Source organism: Aulostomus chinensis, chromosome 8 (genome assembly GCF_037954235.1).
Source record: "Aulostomus chinensis isolate RoL2024-O1b breed Wild chromosome 8, RoL_Achi_v1.0, whole genome shotgun sequence".
NCBI lineage: Eukaryota > Metazoa > Chordata > Actinopteri > Syngnathiformes > Aulostomidae > Aulostomus > Aulostomus chinensis.
The window spans coordinates 3,406,347-3,434,191 of record NC_141327.1 but is presented as its reverse complement, the minus strand read 5'-3'; the positions used below and the strand labels follow the sequence as shown (position 1 = coordinate 3,434,191).

General features: G+C 45.6%; 3 protein-coding genes and 1 long non-coding RNA gene across 7 annotated transcripts; 2 read left to right on the top strand and 2 right to left on the bottom strand.

Moving 5' to 3' along the window:
- Positions 1-864: 864 nt before the first annotated feature.
- Positions 865-9,419, bottom strand: LOC147256839 (uncharacterized). Its single transcript, XR_015117422.1, has 4 exons — positions 9,335-9,419; positions 9,012-9,253; positions 7,765-7,959; positions 865-881 (listed from the first exon to the last, which is right to left on the bottom strand). It is a non-coding gene; the product is annotated as an uncharacterized LOC147256839 (long non-coding RNA).
- LOC147256840 (uncharacterized) lies at positions 1,961-6,320 on the top strand. Of its 2 annotated transcripts, XM_086210478.1 has the most exons (6): positions 1,963-2,096; positions 2,186-2,326; positions 2,437-2,517; positions 2,607-2,737; positions 2,825-3,074; positions 3,252-6,319. In XM_086210478.1, the coding sequence occupies exons 1-6, from the start codon at positions 2,013-2,015 to the stop codon at positions 4,794-4,796; spliced, it is 2,232 nt and encodes a 743-aa protein (XP_086066604.1). In that variant the 5' UTR covers positions 1,963-2,012; the 3' UTR covers positions 4,797-6,319. The 2 variants fall into 2 exon arrangements, with proteins under 2 accessions (XP_086066603.1, XP_086066604.1); XM_086210477.1 differs by having other exon boundaries at positions 1,961-2,517; positions 3,252-6,320.
- Positions 9,420-10,880: 1,461 nt separating the features above from the next.
- On the bottom strand, positions 10,881-20,495 carry pmm2 (phosphomannomutase 2). 3 transcript variants are annotated; one of them, XM_086210476.1, is made up of 8 exons: positions 20,193-20,495; positions 18,804-18,915; positions 18,447-18,523; positions 18,267-18,358; positions 18,032-18,131; positions 17,312-17,387; positions 17,103-17,218; positions 10,881-11,292 (listed from the first exon to the last, which is right to left on the bottom strand). In XM_086210476.1, exons 1-8 carry the CDS (start codon positions 20,265-20,267, stop codon positions 11,287-11,289), a joined length of 654 nt encoding a protein of 217 aa, XP_086066602.1. In that variant the 5' UTR covers positions 20,268-20,495; the 3' UTR covers positions 10,881-11,286. The 3 variants fall into 3 exon arrangements, with proteins under 3 accessions (XP_086066602.1, XP_086066601.1, XP_086066600.1); XM_086210475.1 differs by lacking the exon at positions 20,193-20,495 and adding an exon at positions 19,460-19,829 and having other exon boundaries at positions 10,886-12,412; XM_086210474.1 differs by having other exon boundaries at positions 10,888-12,412.
- A 3,967-nt stretch (positions 20,496-24,462) lies between these two features.
- On the top strand, positions 24,463-26,823 carry hmgb2a (high mobility group box 2a). Its single transcript, XM_086210473.1, has 5 exons — positions 24,463-24,620; positions 25,415-25,577; positions 25,718-25,866; positions 25,945-26,119; positions 26,208-26,823. Exons 2-5 carry the CDS (start codon positions 25,431-25,433, stop codon positions 26,358-26,360), a joined length of 624 nt encoding a protein of 207 aa, XP_086066599.1. The 5' UTR covers positions 24,463-24,620; positions 25,415-25,430; the 3' UTR covers positions 26,361-26,823.
- Positions 26,824-27,845: the final 1,022 nt, after the last annotated feature.

Below are 27,845 nucleotides of genomic sequence, written 5' to 3'. Positions count from 1 at the left end.
TGTTTGTCCATCACTACAGGAAGTGGAGAGTGAGCTTTTAAACATTCTACGAAACCCTTAAAGCTGAGAATCTGTTCAGTTCAGAATATCAGCCTCCAAAAGAGCTCTTCGCTGATGAAGTAAAAAATAAATATCAGCCCTTGAAAATGTTTCACACCCACAAAGAAGTACATTTCAACGTTCTGCTGGATTTGACAGAACAGTTGTTCATCGATAAAAACACCCAATCAGAACCGTGGCCATGCAGGTTTCCAGAGACGCACACGTGGAAGCTGAGTGTCAAAACGGTTCTTCTGTTCAAAGATAATACAGGATGGCTCCGCCCCCTCGCTGCGGCACCATCTGACCTGACATTAAAACTGCGTGACGGTGCCCCGTTTGTCTTCTGTGCTCGTTTGTGGGCTTCAGTCGATCTTCTCAAGGAGGAACGCTGGAACACCTCTTAGGTAGGTGCAGGAGAACCATCAGGTCCAGCCGAGAGGTTCTCAGCGGAGACCACCACACCTGAGAGGCTCCGCAGTGGGACAGAAACCTGGAGCGCACAAAACAACATATTCAGGCCACAGGATACAACACAGAGAGGTTTGAAGTTGCTGCTAACAGCAATATTGGCCACTCCAGGACTCCGTAGTTGTGCTGTTGAGAGGCAGGTGGAGAGCTCCTGGGTGAAGAGCAACAGAAATCCGGCTCTTCTCATGTTTGTTGTCGTCACCTCCACCTGGAAGGTCATGTGATCTGTGCTGTGTGTTTTCGAGTGTTGGCAGGATTAACATGAATTCAGGTTTTCTCCAGAGGGGAGACTCAGCGACCCACGGAGGCTCCAACAATTCCAGCCGGGTCCACTGGGCTTTTTGATGATCAGTAACTCAGTCCAGCTCCTCCTGGATGACATCACGTGGAATTCATCTCATCTGTCTGCAGATTCCTCCTCCCCTCCTCTGCACATCCGTCCATTTTCAGATTCTTGTTTTTGATCCATTTATTAATTTTCCTTCTGTACACTTTGACTATTAAAATCCACCTGTGGTTTGTTTCTAACAGGCTCACTTTCATGACAGGAAATCCTGAAGAAAACCTGAACAACCAAGAACCCAACAACAGGCTCCAAAAATAATTTAAAAAACTGCTATAAATCCTTGAATTTTACACACACAACACACACACACACACACACACACTTCAAATGAAACGGTTCTAAACTGTGGTTAAGATCAGACATTTTTATTCCATGTTTAACTTCTGCAGCTCTGCAATGAAACACACATGGAACTATGAACACTCCAACCCCTGAGAATGAGCTGCACCCTGAGGGGCTCAGTCAGGTTTGTGGGACCAGAGGAGAGTTCTTCTCTTGGTCATGTGATTGAAGGTTTCCAGGACCTTGCTTGTCTCTCTTGGTGATGGCAGCACGGGAGAGCCCATCTTCCCTAAATCTGGTCCTGAGCTGACTCTGGATCAGTTTACAAAATGACATCTCTCTGGAAAACTGCGTCCACATTGTTGACTTGAAGGCATCCAGCTTAGCATAGCTGGCATGTTGTCGTTCTGGAGTTTAGGACGACTAGAAGACCTTGAGTTCAGGGACATTTTCTTCCTCCGCGTCATAAAACTGACCACCATCTCTGACACACAGAGAACTCCTGTCACCTGCAATTCATTTTATCTTACTTTTGTTCATGTCTTAATGAAGGTAAAGTGGTGGGGCGGCGCCTTAGCGCCCTCTATGGTTCAGCCGCCACCGGTGAAAGTGAATGTGGAGGGAGGGGGCAGGCTGGCGTACGGCCAGAGTTCTGGTGTCAGTGAAGATGACAGAAGCCAATCTCAGTGTTAAGTCAAGATGACAACATCAGAGAACACATCAGAGACAACATCACTGACAACATCACTGACAACATCACTGACAACAGCCAGTGATCTTAGGATGACACATTCAAAGACACCGGAGTGTAAAGGAACACGTTTCCTACTCTCTGCAAACACAAACCAGTCTACCAGTTTACCAGCAACTCATAATGGTTCCCTATCAGGAACTGGTTAAGCTGGGAGAAGGCGCATTCGGCCAAGTTTACAGGGCCAAGGAAACACAAACTGGCAGAGTAAGAAGCTTTAGCTGGAATAGGATTAGACGGACTGTTGTCATCGATTTAGTTCCCCGTGTCAACATCTGCTCTCATGTGTCCCTCAGGTTGTAGCTCTGAAATTCATCGAGAAAGATGGTCGCTCAGATCAGGAGATCCGACTCCTCAACAGGGAAGTGACCATTATGAAGAGAATCCACCATCCCAACATTGTGATGTTGTTCAGCAACTTCGAAATGAAAAAATATGTAAGATAGCCATTAATCTTGCCTCTGAATGCCTCCTGCTCTCAGGCGGATCCTCGATCCGCTGCACCATCGTCTCATTGTGTGACCAAATCTCTCCAATGTGTCAACAGCTTGTTTTTGTGATGGAGTACGCTGGAGGCTCCGACCTGCTCCAGGCCCTTCAGGATCGTGGGACCTTCCCAGAGCACCAGGTACTCCTTCATTACACACAGTCACGCCGGACATGACACTCACTGAGACTTCACCCCATCAACATTTGCATTTCTCTCCCTCTTCCAAGGTCCAGAGGTTTGCCTGCCAGCTGCTGTCAGCGTGCCACTACTTACACTCACGCCATATTATCCACCGGGACGTGAAGACGGCCAACGCTGTGCTGGGGGACGACGGCGTGGTGAAACTGTGCGACTTTGGGTAAGAAGATTTGGACGTTGAAGGAAAACACGGCTGTGAGCGTCATCATCTACGAGTGTGTTTATATGTGATGCCGTTCTGTCTCAGGTTTGCCAGCGTCTTGAGGAAGCCCACCATGAAGCTGACGTCTCAGATGGGAACCCCAGCCTTCATGTCCCCTGAGCGGTTGAAGGGGGAGCCCTATGATCACACTGCTGATCTCTGGGCTCTGGGTTGCACCCTGTTTGAGCTCCACACTGGGGAGCTCCCCTTCCTCACTGAATCCATACACCACCTGAAGGAGCTCGTCCTGGAAGGCGCGGTTGACTGGCCCAACAACATGAGCGCCAGCTGCAAGGTACAACAGCTACATTCTTATACTGCATACTCCGCTGCTAACTAGCTAGCTAGCTACTGCGTTAGCTTGCTCAAACACAAGCTAACGTTAACAGCCAGAGATGCTTAGTGCCGCTAATTAGGACAAACAAAAGTGTATCGTCCTGCTCACCGTGACCATGTGACGTCTCCTTTACAGAGTTTCCTGAGAGGTCTGTTGACCAGAGACCCTCAGGAGAGGTTGTCATGGCCGCTGATCATGACCCACCCGTTTGTTGATGGGGGTGTTTGGTTTGAAGACAGCGATGAGACTGAGACCAGCAATGAGACCAGCGATGAGGACAGTGAGGAAGACAGCGATGAGACTGAGACCAGCAATGAGACCAGCGATGAGGACAGTGAGGAAGACAGCGATGAGACTGAGACCAGCAATGAGACCAGCGATGAGGACAGTGAAGAAGACAGCGATGAGACTGAGACCAGTGATGAGGATGATGATGAAGATGATGATGAGACCAGCAATGAGACCAGCTATGATGTGAGTGATGAAGACTGCGATGAGGATGATGATGAAGATGATGATGATGAGACCAGCAATGAGACCAGCTATGATTTGAGTGATGAAGACCACGATGAAGACAGCGATGAGGACAATGATGGTAATGATGATGATGATGAGACCAGCTATGATGTGAGTGATGAAGACTGCGATGAAGACAGTGATGAGGACAATGATGAAGATGATGATGATGATGATGATGAGACCAGCTATGAAGTGAGTCATCAAGACCGCGATGAAGACAGCAATGAGGACAATGATGATGATGATGATGATGAGACCAGCTATGATTTGAGTGATGAAGACCGCGATGAAGACAGCGATGAGGACAGTAATGAAGATGGTGATGAAGACCGCGATGAAGACAAGGACAGAGATCAAGACAATGATGAAGAAAGTGAGGTGACCAGTGAGGAGACCAGTGAGGAGACCAGTCAAGACACCAGTGATGAAGACGATGCTGAGACCAGCAATGAAGACAGTCATGAAGACTCTCAGCATTCACCGTCATATAACCTGGTTGGAGACGACTACGAGGGAAAGGAAAACAGGAGGGTGAAGCTTCAGAACCTCCAATGGATTCCGAAAAAGATTGGACTGAGGTCCACCATGGACAGAACCAGGGAGTACAGGCTCCAGGCCCTCTGCTTGAAGACGGACATGGAAACACTCCGTCTCAAAATGACTGAAGAGATCGAGGCCGTGCGAGAAGACGCAGCTAAGAGGGAGCGTTCTCTTCATCGGGAGAAGGAGAACCTGAGGGTGACACTGGAGGCCTGTGTGGTGAAACTGGCAGCTGACCTCCAGGTGGAGAGGCGGAAAAACGCTCTACTGGAAAAGGAGCTGCAAGAGAGCCGCCTCCACCAGGAGGTCAGGAACAGGTGTGAGACGGCTCTTGAGGTGGCAGAGACCCACCAGGAGGAGCTTAACACACAGGTGGGGGTTCACCAAGCCGAAGTCCAGGAGGACAACCTGGACAATGAGGGAATGCAGCAGTCACTGGACCACAGGGGGAGACGTCCAACCACCGGAGGGGGGGCGGGACCTGTTCAAACAGCCCCTGAACCTCTGGAGGACGCTGCAGTGCCAGAAGTGAAGCGAAGGTCCCTCTGGAAAACAGCTGGGATCTGTCTGGGGTTGACCCTGATCCCTGTGGCTGTAGCAGCCCTTATCATCAGACGTTGATGACCCAGCCTGGGGTGGGGGCTGCACTGGTGGATCAAGAATTCTGGTTCTCTGATGAGTCCTGTATTATAAGGCAATGGTTCTGGAGGTCTGAGGGTCCAGGGTCTGAGGAGGGTCCAGGGGGCTCCCCAGGAAAAGTGTGAATAATTAAATAGGGCTCAAGCACCCACCGGTCATGGAACATAAGGAATTCAGGGGTGTGTAAAAGTACCTCGATTGCGCCCCCCGAGATGCTTTCAAATTATTCTCACTAGCTGCTTGTTTCAGGAACAAGAATTCAGCAGACGTGTGGATCAAGCTGGTCAGGGGCTGAAGCTGCCAGGGCAGGGTCTACTACCTGGATCCAGATCCTTGTTGCCCAGCAGACCTTCAGAGGACTCACAGCTGACTCATCATTTCATGTTGTCTTCATGCCTTATTCATTAAATGTTCTTTTGCTCAAAGTTTTGTGACTGAGCCGGTGTTTACATTTGCCAAGACCATGTTGGACTCCGTAGAGTCTCTGGACCCCTGCCTAATCGGAGCGGCGACGACACGTTGAGTCACTGGTCATCGTTCAACCGCTGGCAGTCGAGGTGGCGCCAAGCACACCAAGTGGGTTCCATTGAGAACTGGAAAACCTTCTGGGGGAGACCTGGTCTGATTAGGAGGGACGGCATCCATCCCACGTTGGACGGAGCTGTTATTATTAAATATCAGATCTCTGACGCCAAAAGCTGTTAGTGAATGAACTCATATCTGACAATGGCATTGACCCACTCTGTCTCTAAAACCTGGCTGTGTGATGAGGAGTGTGTTGGGCTCAAATTTAGGCAAAGAAATGTGAAAAGGTGACTGAGGTCATTAGTTATTAGAAGGCAATGGTTCTGGAGGTCTGAGAGGGGCTGGTTAGTGTTCCAGTGCTGTGAGGCTTCAATAAAGTTGTAGTTAGCTTTATTAAAGTTGTAGTGAGCTTCAATAAAGTTGTTGTGAGCTTCATTAAAGTTGTTGTGAGCTTCAATAAATTTGTCATGAGCTTCAATAAAGTTGTAGTTAGCTTCATTAAAGTTGTCGTGAGCTTCAATAAAGTTGTAGTTAGCTTCATTAAAGTTGTCGTGAGCTTCAATAAAGTTGTCGTGAGCTTCAATAAAGTTGTCGTGAGCTTCAATAAAGTTGTAGTGAGCTTCAATAATGTCATACTGAGCTTCAATAAAGTTGTAGTGAGCTTCAATAATGTCATACTGAGCTTCAATACAGTTGTAGTGAGCGTCAATAAAGTTGTAGTTAGCTTCAATAAAGTTGTAGTGAGCTTCAATAAAGTTTTAGTTAGCTTCATTAAAGTTGTCGTGAGCTTCAATAAAGTTTGAGTTAGCTTCAATAAAGTTGTAGTTGGCTTCAATAAAGTTGTTGTGAGCTTCAATAAAGTTAGAGTTAGCTTCATTAAAGTTGTCGTGAGCTTCAATAAAGTTGTAGTTAGCTTCAATAAAGTTGTAGTTAGCTTGAATAAAGTTGTCGTGAGCTTCAATAAAGTTGTCGTGAGCTTCAATAAAGTTGAAGTGAGCTTCATTAAAGTTGTTGGGAGCTTCAATAAATTTGTCGTGAGCTTCAATAAAGTTGTAGTTAGCTTCAATAAAGTTGTAGTTAGCTTCATTAAAGTTGTCGTGAGCTTCAATAAAGTTGTAGTGAGCTTCAATAATGTCATACTGAGCTTCAATAAAGTTGTAGTGAGCTTCAATAATGTCATACTGAGCTTCAATAAAGTTGTAGTGAGCGTCAATAAAGTTGTAGTTAGCTTCAATAAAGTTGTAGTGAGCCTCAATAAAGTTTTAGTTAGCTTCATTAAAGTTGTCGTGAGCTTCAATAAAGTTTGAGTTAGCTTCAATAAAGTTGTAGTTGGCTTCAATAAAGTTGTTGTGAGCTTCAATAAAGTTAGAGTTAGCTTCATTAAAGTTGTAGTGAGCTTCAATAAAGTTGTAGTTAGCTTCAATAAAGTTGTAGTTAGCTTGAATAAAGTTGTCGTGAGCTTCAATAAAGTTGTCGTGAGCTTCAATAAAGTTGAAGTGAGCTTCATTAAAGTTGTTGTGAGCTTCAATAAATTTGTCGTGAGCTTCATTAAAGTTGTCGTGAGCTTCAATAAATTTGTAGTGAGCTTCAATAAAGTTGTAGTTGGCTTCAATAAAGTTTTAGTGAGCTTCAATAAAGTTGTTGTGAGCTTAAATAAAGTAGTAGTGAGCTTCAATAAAGTTGTAGTGAGCTTCAATAAAGTTGAAGTTGGCTTCAATAAAGTTGTAGTGAGCTTCAATAAAGTTGTAGTTGGCTTCAATAAAGTTGTAGTTGGCTTCAATAAAGTTGTAGTGAGCTTCAATAAAGTTGTCGTGAGCTTCAATAAAGTTGTTGTTGGCTTCAATAAAGTTGTAGTTAGCTTCAATAAAGTTGTAGTTAGCTTCTATAAAGTTGTACTGAGCTTCAATAAAGTTGTAGTGAGCTTCAATAAAGTTGTAGTGAGCTTCAATAAAGTTGAAGTTGGCTTCAATAAAGTTGTAGTGAGCTTCAATAAAGTTGTAGTAAACTTCAATAAAGTTGTAGTTGGCTTCAATAAAGTTGTAGTGAGCTTCAATAAAGTTGTAGTAAACTTCAATAAAGTTGTAGTTAGCTTCATTAAAGTTGTCGTGAGCTTCAATAAAGTTGTAGTTAGCTTCATTAAAGTATTCGTGAGCTTCAATAAAGTTGTAGTGAGCTTCAATAATGTCATACTGAGCTTCAATAAAGTTGTAGTGAGCTTCAATAATGTCATACTGAGCTTCAATAAAGTTGTAGTGAGCTTCAATAATGTCATACTGAGCTTCAATAAAGTTTTAGTTGGCTTCATTAAAGTTGTAGTTGGCTTCAATAAAGTTGTAGTGAGCTTCATTAAAGTTGTAGTTGGCTTCAATAAAGTTGTAGTGAGCTTCATTAAAGTTGTAGTTGGCTTCAATAAAGTTGTAGTTACCTCCAGGTACTTGACCACAGAGGGGTTGTAGTCGATGGTTCTGCGGTTCACAGCCTTCCTCATGCGCTTCCCATCGAAGGACAGCTGGCGTATGGCCTTCTGCAGAGCAACGCCTGGTCTCCTGAACACACGATGCGAGGCTTCAGGCCTGAAGAGCTTGGAGCCGTTGTATGTTGTCATGGTTACCAGCTGCTTCTACAGGACAAGAGACATGCTGCTTAGTGTTCCAGTGCTGTGAGACCTCGGCTGTTGTTGCTGAGGTTCTCGCCATCCTTGATCCACCAGTCAGATACTTGATCAGACCTGCGCCAGGACACCTGCACCTGTTCAGCTCATGGAGAGAACATGGAGACCAGGCGGAGGTTTGGGTTCTCACACACTCCACAACCAGTCGCACCAGTGCCATCTGAATGGCTTTTCAATAAAAATGAGATGAGTGACGTATGACATTAATATTCCCATCAGTATCAGACATTTTTTCCACAGCTGTGCAGCTCTGTTACAAAGTCACATGAACCAAATGTAGTCCTGTGTAACAAACACCTCTGGTCAACATCTGGACTGAGCAGTCGTCAACTTCCATCACCAAACACACCAGGACTTTTTCACGTCCACACACTCTCTGAGACGTCTGCTGACTCGTAACAATAAACTGGGAAAGACCAGGCGTCGGTGTAACCTCCATTAAAGAACGTCTCCTGGAGGTTGTTCTCAGGTGATGCTGACTGAACCACACCTCTACTCCAGTACTCAGGTATTTCTCAGGTGTATTTCCATGACTTTTCTAAAACATCCTGGCATTATCTTCAAAACTCTCCCAGGCCTGGAAATGGCTGTTTTCAAACTCCATGGCTGTAGCAGGTTTTTCCTGACCGCATGAACCCTGACAAACACATCAAGTCTTTCTGGCTGCTGCTTCAGACCTGCAACTGTTGGGTCCTTGAATTTTAGGGGTTTGGACCTGTTGGTCCTGGAGGAAATCCTTGTGGCCTCCAGCAAACTGGCGTTTCTCATGAATGACAGCAAACGTTGGTCATGTAGACAACAAATGAGTTGACAACCGTTTCAGCTTTTATTCCAAATGTTCCACTAAGACAGGAATCAAGCAGCTTCAGCGAGGCATGCTAATGCTAGCAGTGGCCGCTAGTGGGGAGTAAAAGCTAAATGAAAACTGCTACATCCCTCCATCCTGAACGGTGTCCGTCAGGTACTTGACTACTGGGTGCTGGAAGGTTTGTGGGACTTACCGAATGGCTGCTGCAAGTCCCTCAGCTCAACAGGTGTGGTGTTTTAGAGAAATTTCAAGTCTGCAATAAAACTGAAACTCCACCAGGAAACTCCAGTTTGTTGTGTTTCTAAGAAGAAACCAACGAACTGAACGAGTGAATCACGTGACCTTTTTACTCTCCATCAGAGTTCCGGCTCTTTGAGATCCGTGGTTTCTTAGTTTAACCGTTTGTTTTTCCTGAGTTAGTTCCTCAGCTGCAGGCTACAAAGAATAATCAAGATTTCAAGTTACGACCATAAATTTTGGTCACCAAGATTTCAGTGAAAAAGATTTGGACTTCACCTTTGTGTTCCTGCATGGGGCATCGGTGTGAACTCGCTAATCCGCTTTGGACCCTGCACCTCCCTTCGAGGAATCCACTGGTTCTGTGTCACAGGGAGGAAGGATCATTGAAGCAATGACAATTCTGCTGCAACATTTGTCGTTTTGCATCACAATTTGTCACTCCTGAATGTCTACCTTTCTTAAGTCCACAACATCTTGGATCAGGAATTGTATCCTGCAAGACGCTCTGTTTTCCCGAATGATGGCGTTCATTCTGATGAAGACTTCATCCGTCTGGGCCTGAGACACAGAAAATAAACAAGATGTCTTGATGGTTTTTCAGCAGTAACAGTCAGTCCTTGAAAAAGTTCAGAGCAGTTCATATTCCACTCCTATCAGTAATTTGTAGGAGAGGTCCTGGTTTCATACCTTGGCGTCCACCACATCCAGATCCTTCCCTGCTGTGGTGAGGAGTTTACAGAGACTCTCAAGGGAGTCTTCGCCTCCATTGTCCAGGAGCTTCACCAAGCACCTGTGAATCATTGAATCTCAATGAAGGCGTTGCTTAGCAGGATGTTTTCAGGCTTGGCCAGAAACTGATTTCAGTGAGCTGAACTCAAACCTTCCAACCTCTTATTGAAAGGGGATTTTTTTTTTAAACTTCCAGGAATCACGTATTTATTTACTGCAATCTAGTGGCAACAAAAGGGAATTTGATAGAACAAAGATCAAGAAACGTAACCGCAAGTTCTTCCAACTTTTCCTAGGCGACTTGCCAAAATAGTAAAATTCAATTCTCTGTCGCAGGCAGAAATATTGGACCATCTCTATAAATCCCTTGTTAAAGAATAAAATAATGGACCTTGTAGTTCATTGTGTTATGTCAAGTCAATTCAATTTTATTTGTATAGCGCCAAATCACAACAAATGTTCTCTCATGACACTTTGCAAGTAGAGCAGGTCCAGCACCTCACTCCTTCAATGAACCTCCACCCAACAATTCTCCATCAGCAAGCACATCCTGCAACAGCAGCCACCAAAACCTTCCTTTTACCAGAAAGGAACGTCGAGCAGATCCAGGATCAGTGGGGACGGCCTTCTGCTTTGACCGGTTGGGGGGAAAGAGAGCAGGAGAGCAGGGCAGAGACAGAGACAGAGAATGGAGGAATACAGATATGCAGAAGGAAAGAGTGGGACAGAGATAAAGAGAGAGAGAAAGGGAAGAGACTGATGGACAGACGGGGACGTGAGCAGGTGGAGCTACAGGTGACAGCTTGAGCCTCTTCAGGTCTGCAGCCTCCTCCAGCAGCACCAGGATCTGGGATGAGGGGAGCCCAAAGGCTCCGGAGAAGACGACGAGTTAGTAATATGTATGAGTATGATTTATGTATGACAAATATATGAGGACAGAGAGGAGGAGAGAGAAGCCCAGTGCACCATGGGAGATCCCCCAGCAGCCTAAGCCTATAGCAGCAGATCTAAGGGCCAGCCTAAGCAGCCCAACTATAAGCCTGATCAAAAAGGAAGGTCTTAAGTCTGTGTTTACATTTCAGTTACACTTAAAAAAAACACACACACACACACACACATGCAAAGACATCATTGAGACTTTTATTTTAAATTTTATTTCCAAAACATTTGGAAAAGCCCACAAATCATCAGCACCAGTTTGCATTTCAACACAAAAATGGACATTTTTCTTCTCAAGCGGCTTCCATGACACAGAAGTGGCTCGTACAGGGAGCCCAGGACGACGCCTGACCTCTGCTGCAGACAAATCCTTCATTCCAGTTTGCTCACACTGCAGAGACCAGTAGAGACGGTGACCACCTCAGAGCAACGATCAGAGCGAGGGCGCACGGTGACCCGCAGAGCTCTGACCTGCTCGTGAAAACAAACAGCATCTGGCTGCATTTGTTCACATGACAAGTGACACGTCAAGCTTCCCTCAGGGCTTTGCTGCTGCTGTTTTACACCTAAAAAAGACAAAAAAAAAACAAGTTTGGGGGTTTTAAAAGCAGGCAAACCCCCAGGACTGTTGCTGGAAGACACGGTTGCTCATTTTGCAAAGTATTTGTGCTGTCACTTTTGCTGCCCAACTGTGCAGGACAGAGACTCAAAGAGCACATTCAGGAGCAAAACTTCCAATAGCACGACCAAAAAGAGGTTTTATGGCAGTTACAGGACACAGAGTTCACATGCGCTGAGGGGAAGGCATTCCTTATACTGCAAGATGTGCTGGCGAGTTTGCCGACTGCTGTTTTTGGACAGTTTGTTGTTGTTGTCAGATGTCAGTTTTCATTCGCTTCAAGCTGAATACAGGTGGCCGGCGCTTCCTGCTCCCTGGAGTCAGTTTAAATGTGTACTAATACATGTCCAGGAGCCAGTTAGCATCTGTGTAACAGTGTATCCTAAACATTGCATGTAACTAAGGTGGGTTAGCAGCAGCTGTGCTGGGCAGGTGACAGGTGGGATCTCAGTGTCTGCGTTTGCCCGACAAGAGCACGCCACTGTCGATCGGAGCGGGAACCCATAAAATACCCTGAACGCTCGAGAGCCGGTTAACCTGCGACCTCCTTCACACCGAAGACAGAAAGCCAGGTGTTAGGGGACTCTGGTCCAGGGTGAAAGGAGCTAGACTGAAGTGAACTTCCAATGAAATACACACTCATGTGACACATGACAGGTCAGAGGCACAGCGGGTCACATGGGAGCTCAGGAGAAATGACACCAAAAAAAAGAAAAAAGAAGAGAAGGTCGATGGACAATCAAACAGTAATTCTGAGATAACAACATGATCGGCAAACATGTTGGTTTTCCAGTGACACTTTCATAATCAAGGCAAGGTCAGGAGGTCAGCACAATATGTCTTCTTTTATGCATTTAAATTGTTATTCCATAAAGTTAATCCTTGCACATTTTTAAGACCTCAATTAAAGTCTCTTCAGCGCCCTGAACAAATGACAGGAACGTTGGGCAGCAGCGTCACCCTCAGGAGAAGAAAAGCTGCTGGCACAGCTGGCGTGTTTCCTCGGGACAGGAGACTTTATGTCCGACGGTCCGAGGGTCACAGTAGATCTCGTAGTCATTTCCTCCCTAACACACACACACACACACACACACACACACACACACACACACACACGTCAGGACCCTTTTCCCTGTCATTAACTGTATCATTGCATACATCTTATAAGATAAATCTATGAGTTTGATGATTTGTTATTAGGTTCAGGTTCACCTACAGCTATAGCCAGGTTCACCTACAGCTATAGCCAGGTTCACCTACAGCTATAGCCAGGTTCACCTACAGCTAGCCAGGTTCACCTACAGCTATAGCCAGGTTCACCTACAGCTATAGCCAGGTTCACCTACAGCTATAGCCAGGTTCACCTACAGCTAGCCAGGTTCACCTACAGCTAGTCAGGTTCACCTACAGCTAGCCAGGTTCACCTACAGCTAGCCAGGTTCACCTGCAGCTAAAGCCAGGTTCACCTACAGCTATAGCCAGGTTCACCTACAGCTATAGCCAGGTTCACCTACAGCTATAGCCAGGTTCACCTACAGCTAGCCAGGTTCACCTACAGCTAGCCAGGTTCACCTATAGCTAGACAAGTTCACCTACAGCTAGTCAGGTTCACCTGCAGCTATAGCCAGGTTCACCTGTAGCTAGCCAGGTTCACCTCCAGCTAGCCAGGTCCACCTGCAGCTAGCCAGGTTCACCTGCAGCTAGCCAGTTTCACCTGCAGCTAGCCAGGTCCACCTGCAGCTAGCCAGGTTCACCTCCAGCTAGCCAGGTCCACCTGCAGCTAGCCAGGAGGCTGGCACCGTGGCAGCAGCGGATCAGGTTCATCGCCAGTCAGAGCAGGAGCCAGCTCCAGCGCTAGCAGTCAGCCAGGTGGACCACCAACAGGTGGAGCAACAAGCGGGTACCCTGGCATCAGCTCACTTCCAGCAGGATTCAGGAGGAGAGGAGAGCGCATTGAGAAGAGTGTGGGACATCCAGCGACAGGTCAGGGATGGGATGATCTCTAAATACCGTAATAATAATAATGGAAGATTCGTGTGATTTATTGTGAGCTCTTTTTTGTTTGTTTTACAGGTTTGGACCTGTTGAGAAATGAGTTGCTGACTGTAGACTCGAAGTCCCACCTGTGGAGATGTGGGCATTCGCCTGTGTTGCTCAGAGCCTCAAATAATTGTAAATTACCGTCATAACATTAAACCATGGATATTATTTGAACTGGAGGCTTGTGAGTCCCCCAGCATGGCGAGTGGGCGTTTGTCTGTTGTTCCCAGCGTGTTTCTGGATACGTTCCGGGACGTGCGTCCCTCTCTCATCCCTGAGCTGTCACATGTACTCTGCATTCCAGCACCTTATGATTTACAAATTAAGCACTGGTTGTAATCATGTGTCGCCCTTGGTGAGTGTGTAGATCTTCATGCACACGGAGCACAAGGACTGTCAGTACGGCCCTGCTACAATTAGCTTAGGGATCAGGTCTTACAGCGTCGGTCTGTCCCGGGTGTGATCAGGTCCTGATTGGATGTACTTTGGAGAAACATGGACACCACAGATTCTTTGTTTGGACTAACGAGAGCATGACAGCACAGCGCAGTCGTACACTGGTAACCGTTGCAATGCACAAACAGATGCATTTCAGCTGCACTGCCAGAATTAACCATCGGTAGAGGAAGTGAAAGCGTGGCGGTAAAAATGCACCAGACATCCCGTGGGAGGTGAATCTAGGGGGAGACGTGGTTCTTTAGGGGGAGCTGAGCAGGAACACACAACAACAGTGTACAATTAACAAAGAACGAAGCACTGGTCAACCGTTGGTTCGGTGGAGGACGATGACAACAAGCTTCACTTCCTGCTCTCTACTTGGTGTTTGGGTGTAATTTGGACGCTGGAAGGTGGTAACAGCCACCTCCACTTACACGTTACATTAAGTGAACGACTGAGTAATTAAAATTACATCCAGATGTGGCCTGTTGCACTGCGGCCGTAGTTTTTGATAAGGACTTTGAAAGGCTTTCCTGCTGTTCCTCTGGATCAACGACACCAATAGCCGGGCAGATAGCGGTAATAATCAGTCACCTGCGGATACAAGCGCCAAAATTGGCACATACACTCCTTAGGGATGGCTCTTTTGAGAAAAAAGATGTGCCAAAAAAAAAAATGTCAAGATGGTTGCCATTTTTCAAGATGGCCACCATTGAATATACAGTAATATTGCATTACGCAATGAAATCCCATAGACTTGTACTATTTGAATGATCTTGGTGTCAAATCATACATTTTTCACTGTGTAGATTCCAAATCTGAACCCATGGACTTAATCACTGGCTTCCTTGTACCATAAATCAGTACTGGAAAGCCTAACATTCTGCTAAATCAAGAGTTTTTTGTGTATGTCTGACTCCGGTAAAAGGTAGGTATCTCAGTTTTGTGTGGGTGTGTATTGGGGGGTGGGGTTGTAATGTAATAGCTCAACAGAGCGGATGTCAGCCGACAGCCAGGGCACACGGTAACTGCATGGTACACGGCACCGTGGGATCACTCTTTGTCTAGGCTCTACCCTTTGACCTGTTCGACTGGTAGTCTCCACCAGATAAGTGACCAGTTCTGACAATGCCTGTGCGTGGCCAGCCTCTTTGGTTGCATTTTCCTTTTCCAGGTTCTTGTTGGCTCTGAGGTACGTCCTCTCTATTGCACGGGTCTACCAAGCATGCAGGATGGTGTTTGAGCTCCTGTGCAACAACATCTTCACCACTGAGTCTTGCCAGAAGTTCTCCGTCATTTAATGTCCGGGCACATTTATTAACCCTCTCATTGTGTTTCATTGTCAAAGCATTTCTTGTCATGTCTTTAGAGGATGTGAATTCTTTGTCACATATGGAACATGACGCTGGTTCTCCTGTAATGCTGGTTCTACTCAGCTTGGTCTGGCACTCCACTGGCTGAACACTCTCTGCTTTACGTTTCCTGGTTCTCACTCTCGCCAGTTTCGTGTTGTTAAACATAGCAACGACAACTTTTGTGATCTTGTGCCTTGTTCCTACTCAGTTTCTTCAATGCCACCACCTTCGTCAAGTCTGTCTGGATCCAGTTTAATAGGCATCTCATTCACTGCATGAAAGAGGGGAATATTTGTTGCAATCATAGTGTAACCATGCTGTTGTGATTGTTGATGAGAGCCCTTCACTTTTCCTCTCTTGGCAAAGACAACACTTGCTCCAGTCAGTCTTCAATTTAGGTGGTCCTGGATGTATATTTGCCATCTTGAGGAATGTTAATCAAGGTAACACAGTATGATATTATGTGTATATATACTTCAGTGACTCAAGGCCGAGGGGTTATCCTTTTACCGCCATCATGCGCATCAAAGCATGGGATACGACTAGGTTCCACAATAAAATATACTCTACACCTCGCCCGACCCTTCATCCAGCATCATCTAAGTCCCGTGCGATCTGTACACCATCTGTTTAAGTTCATGAATAATCATGCTTAGCCCCTTACCCTTGGCTCGGCTCTCCCGCGCTGGCACACCCTGTCAATTCAGGCGCGGCTGTCTAACTAAACATCATAAACTACATGTAATCTATACCAGCTAAATGAGGCAGGGCTTATTAGACAGCATTTGGGACACTGAAGTCATTCGCTACACCAAACTAATGACTCAGCTGATACTGAACCCCATGCTGAGTTTCACAGCAGCGGTGCCACCAGTGCGCCCTGGCTGTGCGTTGACATCCACTCTGTTGAGCTACGACATTACCCCCCCCCCCCCCCCTCCCCACACACACACACACACACTACAATACTAAGCTACACACTGCCATTGATTTTACCAGAGTCGAACTTAACAAAAACCCTCGAATTTGGCAGGATATTAGGATTCCGGGACTGATTTATGGTACAAGGAAGCCAGTGATTAAGTCCATGGGTTCAGATTTGGAATCTACACAGAGAAAAATGTATGATTTGACACCAAGATCATACAAATACTACAAGTCTATGGGATTTTATGGCGTAATGCAATATTACTGTACATTCAATGGTGGAATGGTGAAAAATGGCCACCATCTTGACATTTTTTTGGGCACATCTTTTTTCTCAAAAGAGGCATCCCTGAGGAGTGTATGTATCCACAAGTGAACGATTCACCTGTAATTTCTAAGTTATCTGCCCGACTACAATGAACTGCTGCTGGCAAACACAGGGTCACGAGCACCTGTTATTCATTGTCCATGAGGAATTCAACCTCTGATATCCAGTTCAAATGTTGACTGTTGTTTTTTTTCTTTTTTCGCTTTGCACCTGCAGAGACGCCCAAAGACACAGCGACCGCGGAGTTTGCCACCTCACACAGGCTGAAGCAGGGCTCCCAAAAGTCTGTAAAAAAAAAAAAACCCCAAATCCTCTGGAGTCTTGTGGACGAGAGGCACAAACGTGGTTGCATGGTTTGTGTTTGGGGTCGAAACCTTACCAGCGTGGGTGTGGAGCCTCTCTCTGGAGTGTTTGCTCACTACAGCCGAGTAAATTAAAAAAAAAAAAAAAAAGCAGCTCACTTCTTTGGTCGTACGCAACCAATGTTGATTAGACGCCAAAACAGAGGCGGTCAATAAAGCTTCGCAGAGATAACAAATCTATAAATTCCAGCTTAGTGAGGTCAGGAGTGTGACACGAATAATTGCGGGTCATTAAAAGGCCCGTCTGATCTCACTCCTCCGGGTCGGACCCTCCAGGATTCAAACGGCCGTGAGCCGGTCTACTCACCGGCTTGGTCTTGTCTCCAAAGAAGTGAATGGTTGAGTAGTTGTCCTTCTCAACGATCCCCAGACAGTACCGCTTGTCCCAGCCATCAGGGAACACGTCAAAGCTGATCTGCCCTCCTGCAGAGACACAACAACACAATGACGAGGACCAGGATTTGCATGACACTGGAGCTGCCGTCTGTCCCGAGTTCCTGAATGCTGCCGACTCACCGATTGAAAACGTCAGGCCTTTTCCTTTGAACTCCTCCCTTAAGATGGACACAAACTTCTCACGGATCTTTTCTTTCTATTGGGCCAGAAAACAAGAACCACACATATCAACGTGTTTGTTTTTTCAATTCAGACACAAACATTTTTTTAAAAAAATGTCTTTACTTTTTTTCCCCCTGTAGGATAAAGAAATGACTACAGCTGCAATCATTCAAGCTTTGGCCACTGGGGGGCACCAGTGGTACCAGACCACAAAATCTGCAGGAAACCTCACAAAATGTATGGAGGATATCAGAAACACACACACTTTGTAAAGTTACATACGATCCAATTTACAGATCTGTTGTATTATAAGACAGCACAAATTATGTTAAAAGCAAGAAACAAATCAGTTAAAGGCAACTTATAAAACAAATAATCTGACAGTGAATGGGAAAAATTTGAAAGAGCATTGCAATTCTAACAAAGAAATTTGTGTCTGTCCACGAGTGAGGTGAACTGGTCTGGATCTCGAGTTGAAACAAAGCAAACACACACACACACACACACACACACACAAAATACATTCAGGTTAAAAGAGGAGAAGTGAGAAAGGGGAAGACATGAGTTTTCCAACTCCTCTTCCAACTTTGCCTCTCCTGTTTTGCTGAGCAATTGAATCTTTTATTGGTTTTGTTTGTTTGCACTAAGTCCGCACACTCGTTCATTCATGTGGGCTACCTGGTCCAGCTCGTAGAACTCTTTCCTTTCCTCCTGAGTGCAGCTGCGTCCGATCGGGGAGACGTTCAACATGCCGTTACGAAATTCAATGAAGGTGCCCCTGAAAAACATTACAGTTCGGTTGTGGGAGCGCTTCAACCAGGCGAGCGCCACCATTCGTGTACACGTTGACGTGGGGCCCGGCCACGCCTCCAGGCCATCCCAATCTCACACACAGACTCTGGCAGAGCTCTACCTCTTCTTGGGCAGTTTGATCTTGGCCATGTAGTTGAGACAGAAGTTGATGAAATCTTGGAGTAGCTCTTCTCCCATATGAGCCTGGATGGACTGACGACAACAGGCGCACAACGTGAACTCACTGCTGCCTGTGTCATGAGGCTGTGTCGCTGCATTTACAATATAAAGGCCGTCCTACCTGGACAGAGAGCAGTTGTCCGTTCTTGTAGGCCACAAGGCCGTTCTCAGCAAACACATAGTCCGCTTTCTGGATGACTGTGTGTAGAGGAGGAGACCAACAAGCTGATGTGAGGGCCAGAATGATTCTCATGGAGGTTTTAGATTTGTGCCACCTGACAATGGCAGGACACACACACACATGAACACACACACACAAATCCCCACCATCTCAATTTTCAAGCTTTCACTGGTCACATGACCGTTGAGTCTCAGAAATACATGTTTGAGGCTGCAGCAAGTATCTGTCAGCAAGACCCTCCCACTGGTGTGTGTGTGTGTGTGTGTGAGAGTGTGTGTGTGTGTGTGTGTGTCTCACCATCATCTCCCAGCTGCTCTTTGATCTTGCAGAGGTCCGACCCCCCAACCACTCCAACACGTACCCGAGTTCTCAGCCTCTCAAGGAACTCTGCCATATCTGCAGTCACGGGCTGAAAATACAAAAATCATGGCAACACGATGAAGGCCACACTTGAAAGTTGTAGGAAGATAATCCATTGTATCTATTTTCATCGTACATTAGGTTGTAGAACAGATTCATGCAAACTGTCACTCGCTACAAAAGAAAATTAATGTCCACCCTTTTTTTTTTCTATCTGTGTACTAGTACTTTATGATGTTATCCATTTCATTGCACAAACACCCTCTTGTGAAACTGTCCTTTCTTACACAAACGGAAACACAATCGCACAGCTGCTCAGGAAACACTCTTGTGGTTTGATTGCAAATCATGGTGGTCAAAGGTGTCTCGTTAATGAACATCTGCCATCACCCTCTCATCCCCTCTAACCAATGTAAGCTTCAATTATCTATCAAAAAGAAAAATGCCAAGTGATTTTGGCTAAAGTCACTCAAAAGAAACGAATCACTGTTATTTTTCTTTATAAAAAAATGAGCCTAGTAAATGATTATTGCGCGGTTATTAATCAACCATGGGACCAATGTTTAGTGGAGGACCTCTGAGGAGTGACTCACCCTATTAATAGAACGGCAAACGAGGGTTTAAGAGCGTCCGTTGTTACTCTCGGACCATAAACGTACATCAGCTGCTACAGATTCCTCGGGAGGAATCAAATACTGTACAGTGGTTCTGTGCTGACAACCAGCGACCACCAGAGAAGCCACGTAGTCTCAGAAGAGACAAAACTAGGGTTTAAATACTGACACATCAGGAGCGGAGTCCGCTTGTTAGCTAAATGCTAAAGCAAACCACTCCGCCGCCGCGTCACAGACGGTGGTCAGGTCGTTGAGCTCAGAAATGAGATAGCGATCGCACACAATGACCACAAATACAGTTAGTTTACTGATTAAGTTGTCGTATTGGACATTTCAAAACCAAACTCAAAACTTTCTAAAAAACTACAAATGTTCGTCGCGTTTTACATTCCGTGGGGTACTTCCGGTTACTGAAAGTCATAACGAAGAGCAAAAAAAATCCACCCATTCGTTTTTGCACATATAATTGTATTGATGCATTTTTGTTTATCAGCACATCTGTTAATTTGGTTTATTTACAAACAAAATCGGGACGTTCACCCTGACGAATCCAGCGGAACTATGAGTCCACGTACACGTTCCTGCGGAGCAATTTAGCGCTCGGAAGGGGGGCGATACCAACGTGGAGCCGGAAGTTCCATTATGATAAGCTGCTGGTTCACGTTTGAATGAATGGAATCAGGTGTAACTACAGGTAACACTCCTTTACTACCTGTCTCGCGGCCGTGAGCGTGCCGTCTACATCAAAGAGGCAGAGCGTGCTGGAGTCCACGCTGACGTCACCCATCTTCTGTCACACGACACTGACGAGCGGAGTCTCCGTGGGCGCAGTCCCTCTACGTTTTCCCGATACACAGTGTGTCCGTCTCTCTCTCTCCACAGAACAGTTCAGTAAAACACAGCTACTACTGCCAAAGACTTCTTCTTCTTTGGTGTTTACAAACTGCTGCGGTGACGCCACCGTCTTCTTCTACTTTTCTCTCTCTCTCTCTCTCTCTCTCTCTCTCTCTCTCTCTCCCCCCCCCCCTCCTTCTTCTTCTTCTTCTTCGTGCATTATTTAGCGGAGAGCAAACCACAGTAGAGGACTCACACTGCCTCCGCCGCCGGAGGGTTGGGGACTATCTAACGGCTCTGATTGAGGACCAATAAAACAAACCGATACATTGATGGACTTGCGTGATGCTCCGTGGGGAACATTGAAAAAAGATCCAGTAGATGGAAGTGTTGATTGTGTTACATTTCACGTTTACTTAGTTTTTTTTTTTTAACTCTATTAACAGTGCATTCATGTACTGGTAGGTCGTTTCACTCTGCTGTGCACTTTTTTGGTGTGACTCTTGAAACATGCTCGTACACACACTCACACAGTACAACACACTGTCGGCCTGACAGCCTCGCTAGAGTTGAAAACTGTAAAAAAACAACCATACAGCCTCCAGTGTCTGTGTGCCGCTGCTACGTGCCTGAATGGAACAGTGTTCCCTCAACAAAATGACATTACATGCCTCCACCATGTCCGGCTTTCTACACACGTCTGTGACTCACAAGCTAAACAGTTAAATTCATCATACGTCTTTGTCTGGAACTCGCTGAAGAGTTCCCTCAAGGCTCAAAAATGGTAAAACCAAAGCCACATTTTTGCCTTTGAATAAAATTGCTGCGCGCCCCATTGATTTAGTCTGCTGTAGTTTCAGAGAAAGCATTTGAAAGGACACAGCCAGGATGCAAAGAAACTTATTAAAAGAGCCTCCGTTGACGTCTGCCCCACAGAGTCATGTGACTCACTATGTGTGGAGGACACAGTTGCACTTTTATGCTCACTTAAAAAGACGTTTATTTGGAACAGATTACATTGACCGTCGATTTGTATTTCAATGTAGCTGCTCTCAATCAAACATGGATGCCCAAGTCTAATGACAGATGTCAACGGGGGTCGGCCTGATGACGCCTGATAGAAAGTCAGGCTTTGATCTTTGCACATGCTGGTGCACTCAGACACAGAAGAGCTCCAGTCTGCAGTTTCATGCTTCAGCCGTCGAGCCTTTAATAACCCTAACATGGAACAGCCTTAAGTTGAAATAGAAGAACACGATCAACAATTAAAAACATTCCACAATTTAAAAAAAAGATAAAAAAGCTTAAAACAACAACATGAATCATCAAAGCATGTAACAAACCTTCCCAAAAGCTTCTAAGAACAGAAAGCAAGTCAATTTTCTGATCTTATTTTGATGAGAACAGCGTTCCATGGATGGAGAGCTTCAGTAGCAAACGTCAGATCGCTCTGATTTTAGGCTGTGACAGGACATTTATCTTGGACTAATCTTTCTTCTTGCATCAGTTTAATATCTGACTCTAATATCTGGTCCCCAGAATTTTGACTAGAAATAGACTTCTGACTGACTTGAAGCCTGGAGAGGAGAAGTATTTGACAAGGTCAAAGCAAAAATTGAGTGAAAAGAATTTAAATTAGCTTGGTAGAATTATACACCTGTCATCCATCCATTTTCTACTGCTTGTCCTGTTAAAGATGGTGGGGGGGTGGAGCCTATCCCAGCAGCCTTCAGGTGAGAGGCGGGGTCAATTTAGAGTCTGGATTAACCTGGTCCCCTCTTAATGTCTTTGGACTGTGGGAGGAAGCTGGAGTACCAGAGAGAACCTACGCAGGAACAGGGAGAACATGGAGACTCAGAAACAGACACAGAAAGACCCCATGCTGCAGCCGGGGCTCGAACCAGGAACCTTCTTGCTGTGAGGCGACAGTGCTGACCACTGCACCACCGTGCCGCCTCACCAGTCAACCAAAACAAGCAAACAAAAAACACTCACAGGTTTCATACAACACAACAGCCTTGTAAGTCAAGTCAGGTTTATTTGTACCAAATCCCAACAAAAGTTCTCTCCTGACTCTTTCCAAGTAGAGCAGGTCCAGCACCTCCCTCCTTCAATGAAACTCCATCCAACAATTCTCCACCAGCAGCACATCCTGCAACACCAAAACCTTCCTTTACCAGGCAGGAAGGTGGAGCAGATCCAGGATCAGTGGCTGCTTCGGGAGAGCAGGAAACAAACCTGTTTTAGAGATGTGTTTATCCATCCATCGTCATCTTCCGCTTATTCCTTACTAGTAAGGGTCGTGGGGGGGTGGAGCCTATCCCAGCGTCAACGGGCGAGAGGCGGGGTTCACCCTGGACAGGTCGCCAGTCCATCGCAGGGCCGACATAGAGACGAACAACCATTCACACTCACATTCATACCTACGGTCAGTTTAGAGAATCAATCAGCCTCGTCTCCAATTGCATGTCTTTGGACTGTGGGAGGAAGCTGGAGTACCAGAGAGAACCCACACAGGAACAGGGAGAACATGGAGACTCCACGCAGAAAGATCCCGCACCCGAGCCGGGAACCTTCTTGCTGTGAGGCCACAGTGCTGACCACTGCACCACCGAGCAGCCAGAGATGTGTTTATTTCTAATTTAATTTTTTGAGGCTGTAAACTTTTGTGCTTTTGGAGGATACTGTTACTATACTTATGTAGATTTTTTTCAGGTACTTTGTACTAAGTATATAAATATATATGTATAGCCTAATATATATAATCGTGCAATAGAAATACTTTTTACTTTTAAAAGTACTTTTGAGTACATTTCAGAGCCTGTACTTTTTACTTTTACTTGAGTAGCTATTTGGATCAGTACTTTTTACTTTTACTCAAGTCGTATTTTTACATAGGTATTTTACTTCTACTCAAGTAATGAATCTGGGTACTTTTGCCATCTCTGCTCCTATAGAGAGCTTTTCCTGATAGTCAGTTCCCCACATTTCTATAAAAAGGATGGACGAAATATACACCCAGTGGAGTTCAACAGCACCGCAAACTACTAGTCACACAACTCGTGCGCTCTCTGTCGTAGAAGTAGACGAGGCGACGAGAACAACTCCCATGCTTTTGTTTGCATGACACTAAAGTCACAATGTGAATATTTTTTTTGACAATTGTTTATCAGAAACAGTCAAAGTGGTCAACTACCAATGCAACAATTTGATTTTCTTTAGACGTACTGGAGGGCACGTTGGTCAGTCCGCTACTTTGGTATAATGTTCGGACGGCTGTTGTATTTTACACAGGAGGAAATAAGACTAGACACTAAAAAAGTTCCAAAAGAGCAGATTTTACAAGTAAATAACAACTCATTTAAAGTTCTTGGTTTATGTCATGAATGGTGTTATATTATGCGTGACTACTGACTATTTAATTTCGTCTTTTCTCATCATAATTGGTCCTAAACATGAAATCTTGAATAACTGAAAAATAAGCTTTGCACTTTCGTTGACACCGTGCATGTGTGTGTTTCCACAGAGCACAATGGCACTGATATGGAAAATGAATACAACATTTGGAAGGTTTATCTGCAACCACACAATCTCACATGCGCCCGGTAAGAAGTACTCAACAACTCATGAATTCAGTTTCATGAACAAGCGGTCATTCTAAAAAAAACCAAAAAAAAAACCACAAGATGAAGGCGTCACGGGTTTTAATGTGACTCCATTGTAGTAGTCGGTGCAGCAGGATACGGGGATTATGGCTTTAAAGGAGGGCTTCATCAGACGTTCTTCCGTTCAGAATAATTCCTCTCAAAATGCACATGTGCAGCACAGTTCGTGTTAAAATCTTGACAGGAAGTGTTGTTTCATTGCGGTGTCGAGACTTGAATTGAAAGTTTAAAAAAAAAGACGCCCTTGCGGTTATTCTGTTACCACCAGTCTTATCTGGTCAAGAAACACTTCAGATGTTCGCGCACCCCCACAACTTCCCACCGACAAAACACATTTTGACTCCAGGCAAACAAAGGACTTTTCGCGCCGTGTGTTTAAAACCCCCGATCAACCAATCGGGGCCCAGACAACACAGAGAAACGTGATGGTTCTACGTCACTTGTTCCGTCCAATCAGAGGAGGCGCCTGTGCCTTGTGTCCCGCATTCAAATTGAAATACCCGGATCCGACCAATCCGCTGATGGCGGGGCGGAGTTGCCAAAGTACTTCTGGCCAAGTTTGTTGGGCTCCGCAGTCGATGACAAAACAGTTGCGCTGTATTCCTCATTCAGTCGTTTACAACTTGTGCAACTGGGAAGAGGTAAGTCCTTGATGGTGTTTTGTGTGTTTTTTTACAGTAGAAATACTTGATACTTTTTTTTCTTTAAGGGTAAAACTATACTCTTGATATGTTTGATCGGGTACAACATTTTAGGACCGTAGTCTGTGTATATTTACTGTTTAAGAACACAAAATAGTTTTTTAACATCTAGATATTCCGTGTATCGGAGCAGATTTGAATATTGGGCCATTCAAAGTGCTGGCATTGCGGTCTGCGGGGTGTTTTAATTTTTTAGAGGCCGTGAAAGCAGCGCCAGCCCCGGCAGTTGCTCCGCTCTCAGTGCGCAACATGCAGTTCAAACGCCATTTGGTTCGATAGCTTAGCACCGCGACACGATGGTAGCGGCCCGCTGAAGTTTGAACCAACCAGACGGGCTCCGTGTTTCCTGCATTCCTACCGGCGGTTTCGTGGGTATTGGTTCTAACAAGCCGCAAGTTGAATGAAAGCGAACCCTTGTGGCTTTTGTTGGGCTTTGTTGAAGAAGTTGGGGCGCAATTCACTTTAGGCGGGAAGATACAAAATGGAGTCGCGTCTTTTTGTCCCAGTAAGGCAGAAATCCGATTAGAGCCTTTAAACACCCTCGGGCGTCAGCATGCCCTATTTCTGTATCAAAAACGTTTCTTAGGATAGTCAAATCACGAGCAGTACAAATAAAGACGACGTAACCACAGCGTATATACAACTATTGTGCAACTAAAAAGTTTGTAACTCGCGACGCTCTTGTACAAGTTGGCCTCAGGCAGGTCATCATGGGTGAACTTGTTTGTTTCTAGAGTCGCCGCAGCAGCCATGACAAAGGACCCAAATAAGCCAAGAGGCAAAACCTCCTCCTATGCTTTCTTTGTGGCGACCTGCCGCGAGGAGCACAAGAAGAAACACCCGGGCACCAGCGTGAGCTTTGCAGAGTTCTCCAAGAAGTGCTCCGAAAGATGGAAGGTAAGTGGCTGTGTAATGATCCCTTTGAGGAAATTAAAGTCTTATCATGGAGCACGGGTTTTGTTTTTTTTATATATTTTCTTGTAAATTGAATGTAATGGTGGTGTGATTGAGTCTGTTGGCTGTCATTTGCTCTCCAGACCATGTCTGCTAAAGAGAAAGTGAAGTTCGAAGAGATGGCAAAGAATGACAAAGTTCGATATGACAGAGAGATGAAATCATACGTCCCCCCTAAAGGCGCCAAGAAGGGCAAGAAGAAGAAGGACCCCAACGCCCCTAAGAGGCCACCGTAAGTCACACACAGTCAAAGGCTCATTTTTAATGCTTGACCAGCAACAGTCTAACCGGTCTCCCTTTCCCCGACCAGGTCTGCCTTCTTTGTTTTCTGCTCTGAACACCGTCCCAGGATCAAGGAGGAGAACCCTGGTATCTCCATTGGTGACATCGCCAAGAAGCTTGGCGAGCTGTGGGCCACTCAGGGTCCCAAAGACAAGGCTCCATATGAGGCTAAAGCTGCCAAACTGAAGGAAAAATACGAGAAGGTAGTGTTTGGAAGATGCCCGCGTACATTTATTGATTATGTGAGAAGGATGATTGCATTTGGCTAATACTGTTGACATTTCTCTCCAGGATATTGCTGCCTACAGAGCCAAAGAAGACGCTGGTAAGAAGAGCGGCCCCGGCAGGCCCTCTGCCAAGAAAGCGGAACCAGTGGACGATGATGATGACGACGACGAGGATGACGATGATGAGGATGACGACGAGGATGACGATGATGATTAAGTGGTCTAATATGTTATGTGGAATTTGCAATGCAATTGTTCTTCCGAACTGTTGATGTGTGGATACTCTTAGCCTGCTGTCCCCGTGTGGTCTGCCCCTGTAGGGTCCCGGAATCAGGGGTTTAGTGTTTTTGTTTTTGTTGTTTATTTTTTTTAATGTTCTCATTTAGTTCCCCATATGAATGAGTTAGTGTCCCGTCTGAGGTGGTCAATTTTTGGTTTACCGTACCAAACAAATTCAAATGGACTCCCAACTCCTGTACAGGCACTGGACAGCAGCGAATAGTCATGTTTTAAAGAATTAATTTCTTCTGGAAGCACTGCTTATGTTGTGTTAGTGGTGCCGTTCACTGTCATTTTACTGCCAGGATTTTCTTTGAATAAAAAAATGCAGCCATTTTAATGTGGAACTTTCATGTAGCTCAGATTTTTTTTTGTAATAAAATTTTGTATATTGATTATAATTGTGTTCTCGTTGATTTTGGTTGCCAGGAGCTTAAGGGACTATTTAACGTATTGAACACGAGTTCCAAACAGGAAACGTAAGAGTGAGATCAGGGTTAGTCTTCCGCTTTGTCAGAATTAATCACAGCCGGCGTTGGGACGATCAGAGCGTGAGAGGATGTCGTCAGCCTCTGCCCTGTAAACGAAAGCCAACTACAGGAAGTATTGCATGCTGTGCATATTTGGTGCAGGCTTTAGCCATAACAGTTGGTGGCAGGGTGAAGGTGGGAGTGGCCGCAGGATCGCTTCAAATAAAGCTTTGAATGCTTTGTGCCCTCGCTCAACCTTTACCCAGGATCTCTGCGCCATCCAGACCGGCACTGAGCTCAGGAGGACTGAGAAGCGGTGAGAGAGAAACCTCAAGTTGCATTGTGTGAGAAGTTGTTACACAATGATTTGAGAACTGGGTGGAAGGACAAGAACCTTCAATCAGGTTGTCTCCCTGTCAGCCAAGAAGCAGGGTAGCACGAGCAGGTGTCTGTTGAACAAACCGGTCCTGAGCTCCAGGGCAGAATAAACTGACGGCAAATTTAATATTTCAGCTTCCAAGCAGAGCTGAAAAGACTCCTGCTGCGCCAGCCACTCTTCAAAGGTGAAGTGCCAGTCCACGGACCCCCGCCCCTGAAGGCCCTGCCCTCTGGTGGTGGGGTAAGGCGGACCCTCCCCCTCCTGTCTCACAGCTCGCAGGGTTTTGACCAAAGGATGTTAGGAGAGATTCTCCTGACTTGGTTCTCTTCAGTGTTTTTCACATCTCTCTCTATCTCTCTGACTCTTTTTGTTGCCCCTTTTCTGTGGTGAATGTGAAGTCATTCATCCGGTGAAGGAGCGCTACGGCCTGAAACCCAGAGGTGAGCTCATGTTGTTGAACGTCCGGTCCCCTCATCTAAAAGTCCGGGTTGTTTTTGTACAGTTTCCATCGGTCAAGACTATTTTTCCTGGGCAGAACTTGTCAGTCTCATAAACCTTTGTTCACTGCAGGGTT

What these genes read in the sequence shown, in the direction of transcription:
- hmgb2a (XM_086210473.1), top strand. Translation starts at nt 25,431, where the DNA reads ATGACAAAGGACCCAAATAAGCCAAGAGGCAAAACCTCCTCCTATGCT. An exon ending in AACGCCCCTAAGAGGCCACC is followed by an intron (nt 25,867 to 25,944) that starts GTAAGTCACACA and finishes TTCCCCGACCAG; the next exon opens with GTCTGCCTTCTTTGTTTTCT. An exon ending in TGAAGGAAAAATACGAGAAG is followed by an intron (nt 26,120 to 26,207) that starts GTAGTGTTTGGA and finishes ATTTCTCTCCAG; the next exon opens with GATATTGCTGCCTACAGAGC.
- pmm2 (XM_086210474.1), bottom strand. Translation starts at nt 20,267, where the DNA reads ATGGGTGACGTCAGCGTGGACTCCAGCACGCTCTGCCTCTTTGATGTA. An exon ending in AGAGCAGCTGGGAGATGATG is followed by an intron (nt 18,524 to 18,803) that starts GTGAGACACACA and finishes CTCTACACACAG; the next exon opens with TCATCCAGAAAGCGGACTAT. An exon ending in AGGCCTGACGTTTTCAATCG is followed by an intron (nt 17,219 to 17,311) that starts GTGAGTCGGCAG and finishes GTGTCTCTGCAG; the next exon opens with GAGGGCAGATCAGCTTTGAC.
- LOC147256840 (XM_086210477.1), top strand. Translation starts at nt 2,173, where the DNA reads ATGTGTCCCTCAGGTTGTAGCTCTGAAATTCATCGAGAAAGATGGTCG. An exon ending in GGACCTTCCCAGAGCACCAG is followed by an intron (nt 2,518 to 2,606) that starts GTACTCCTTCAT and finishes CCCTCTTCCAAG; the next exon opens with GTCCAGAGGTTTGCCTGCCA. An exon ending in GTGAAACTGTGCGACTTTGG is followed by an intron (nt 2,738 to 2,824) that starts GTAAGAAGATTT and finishes GTTCTGTCTCAG; the next exon opens with GTTTGCCAGCGTCTTGAGGA.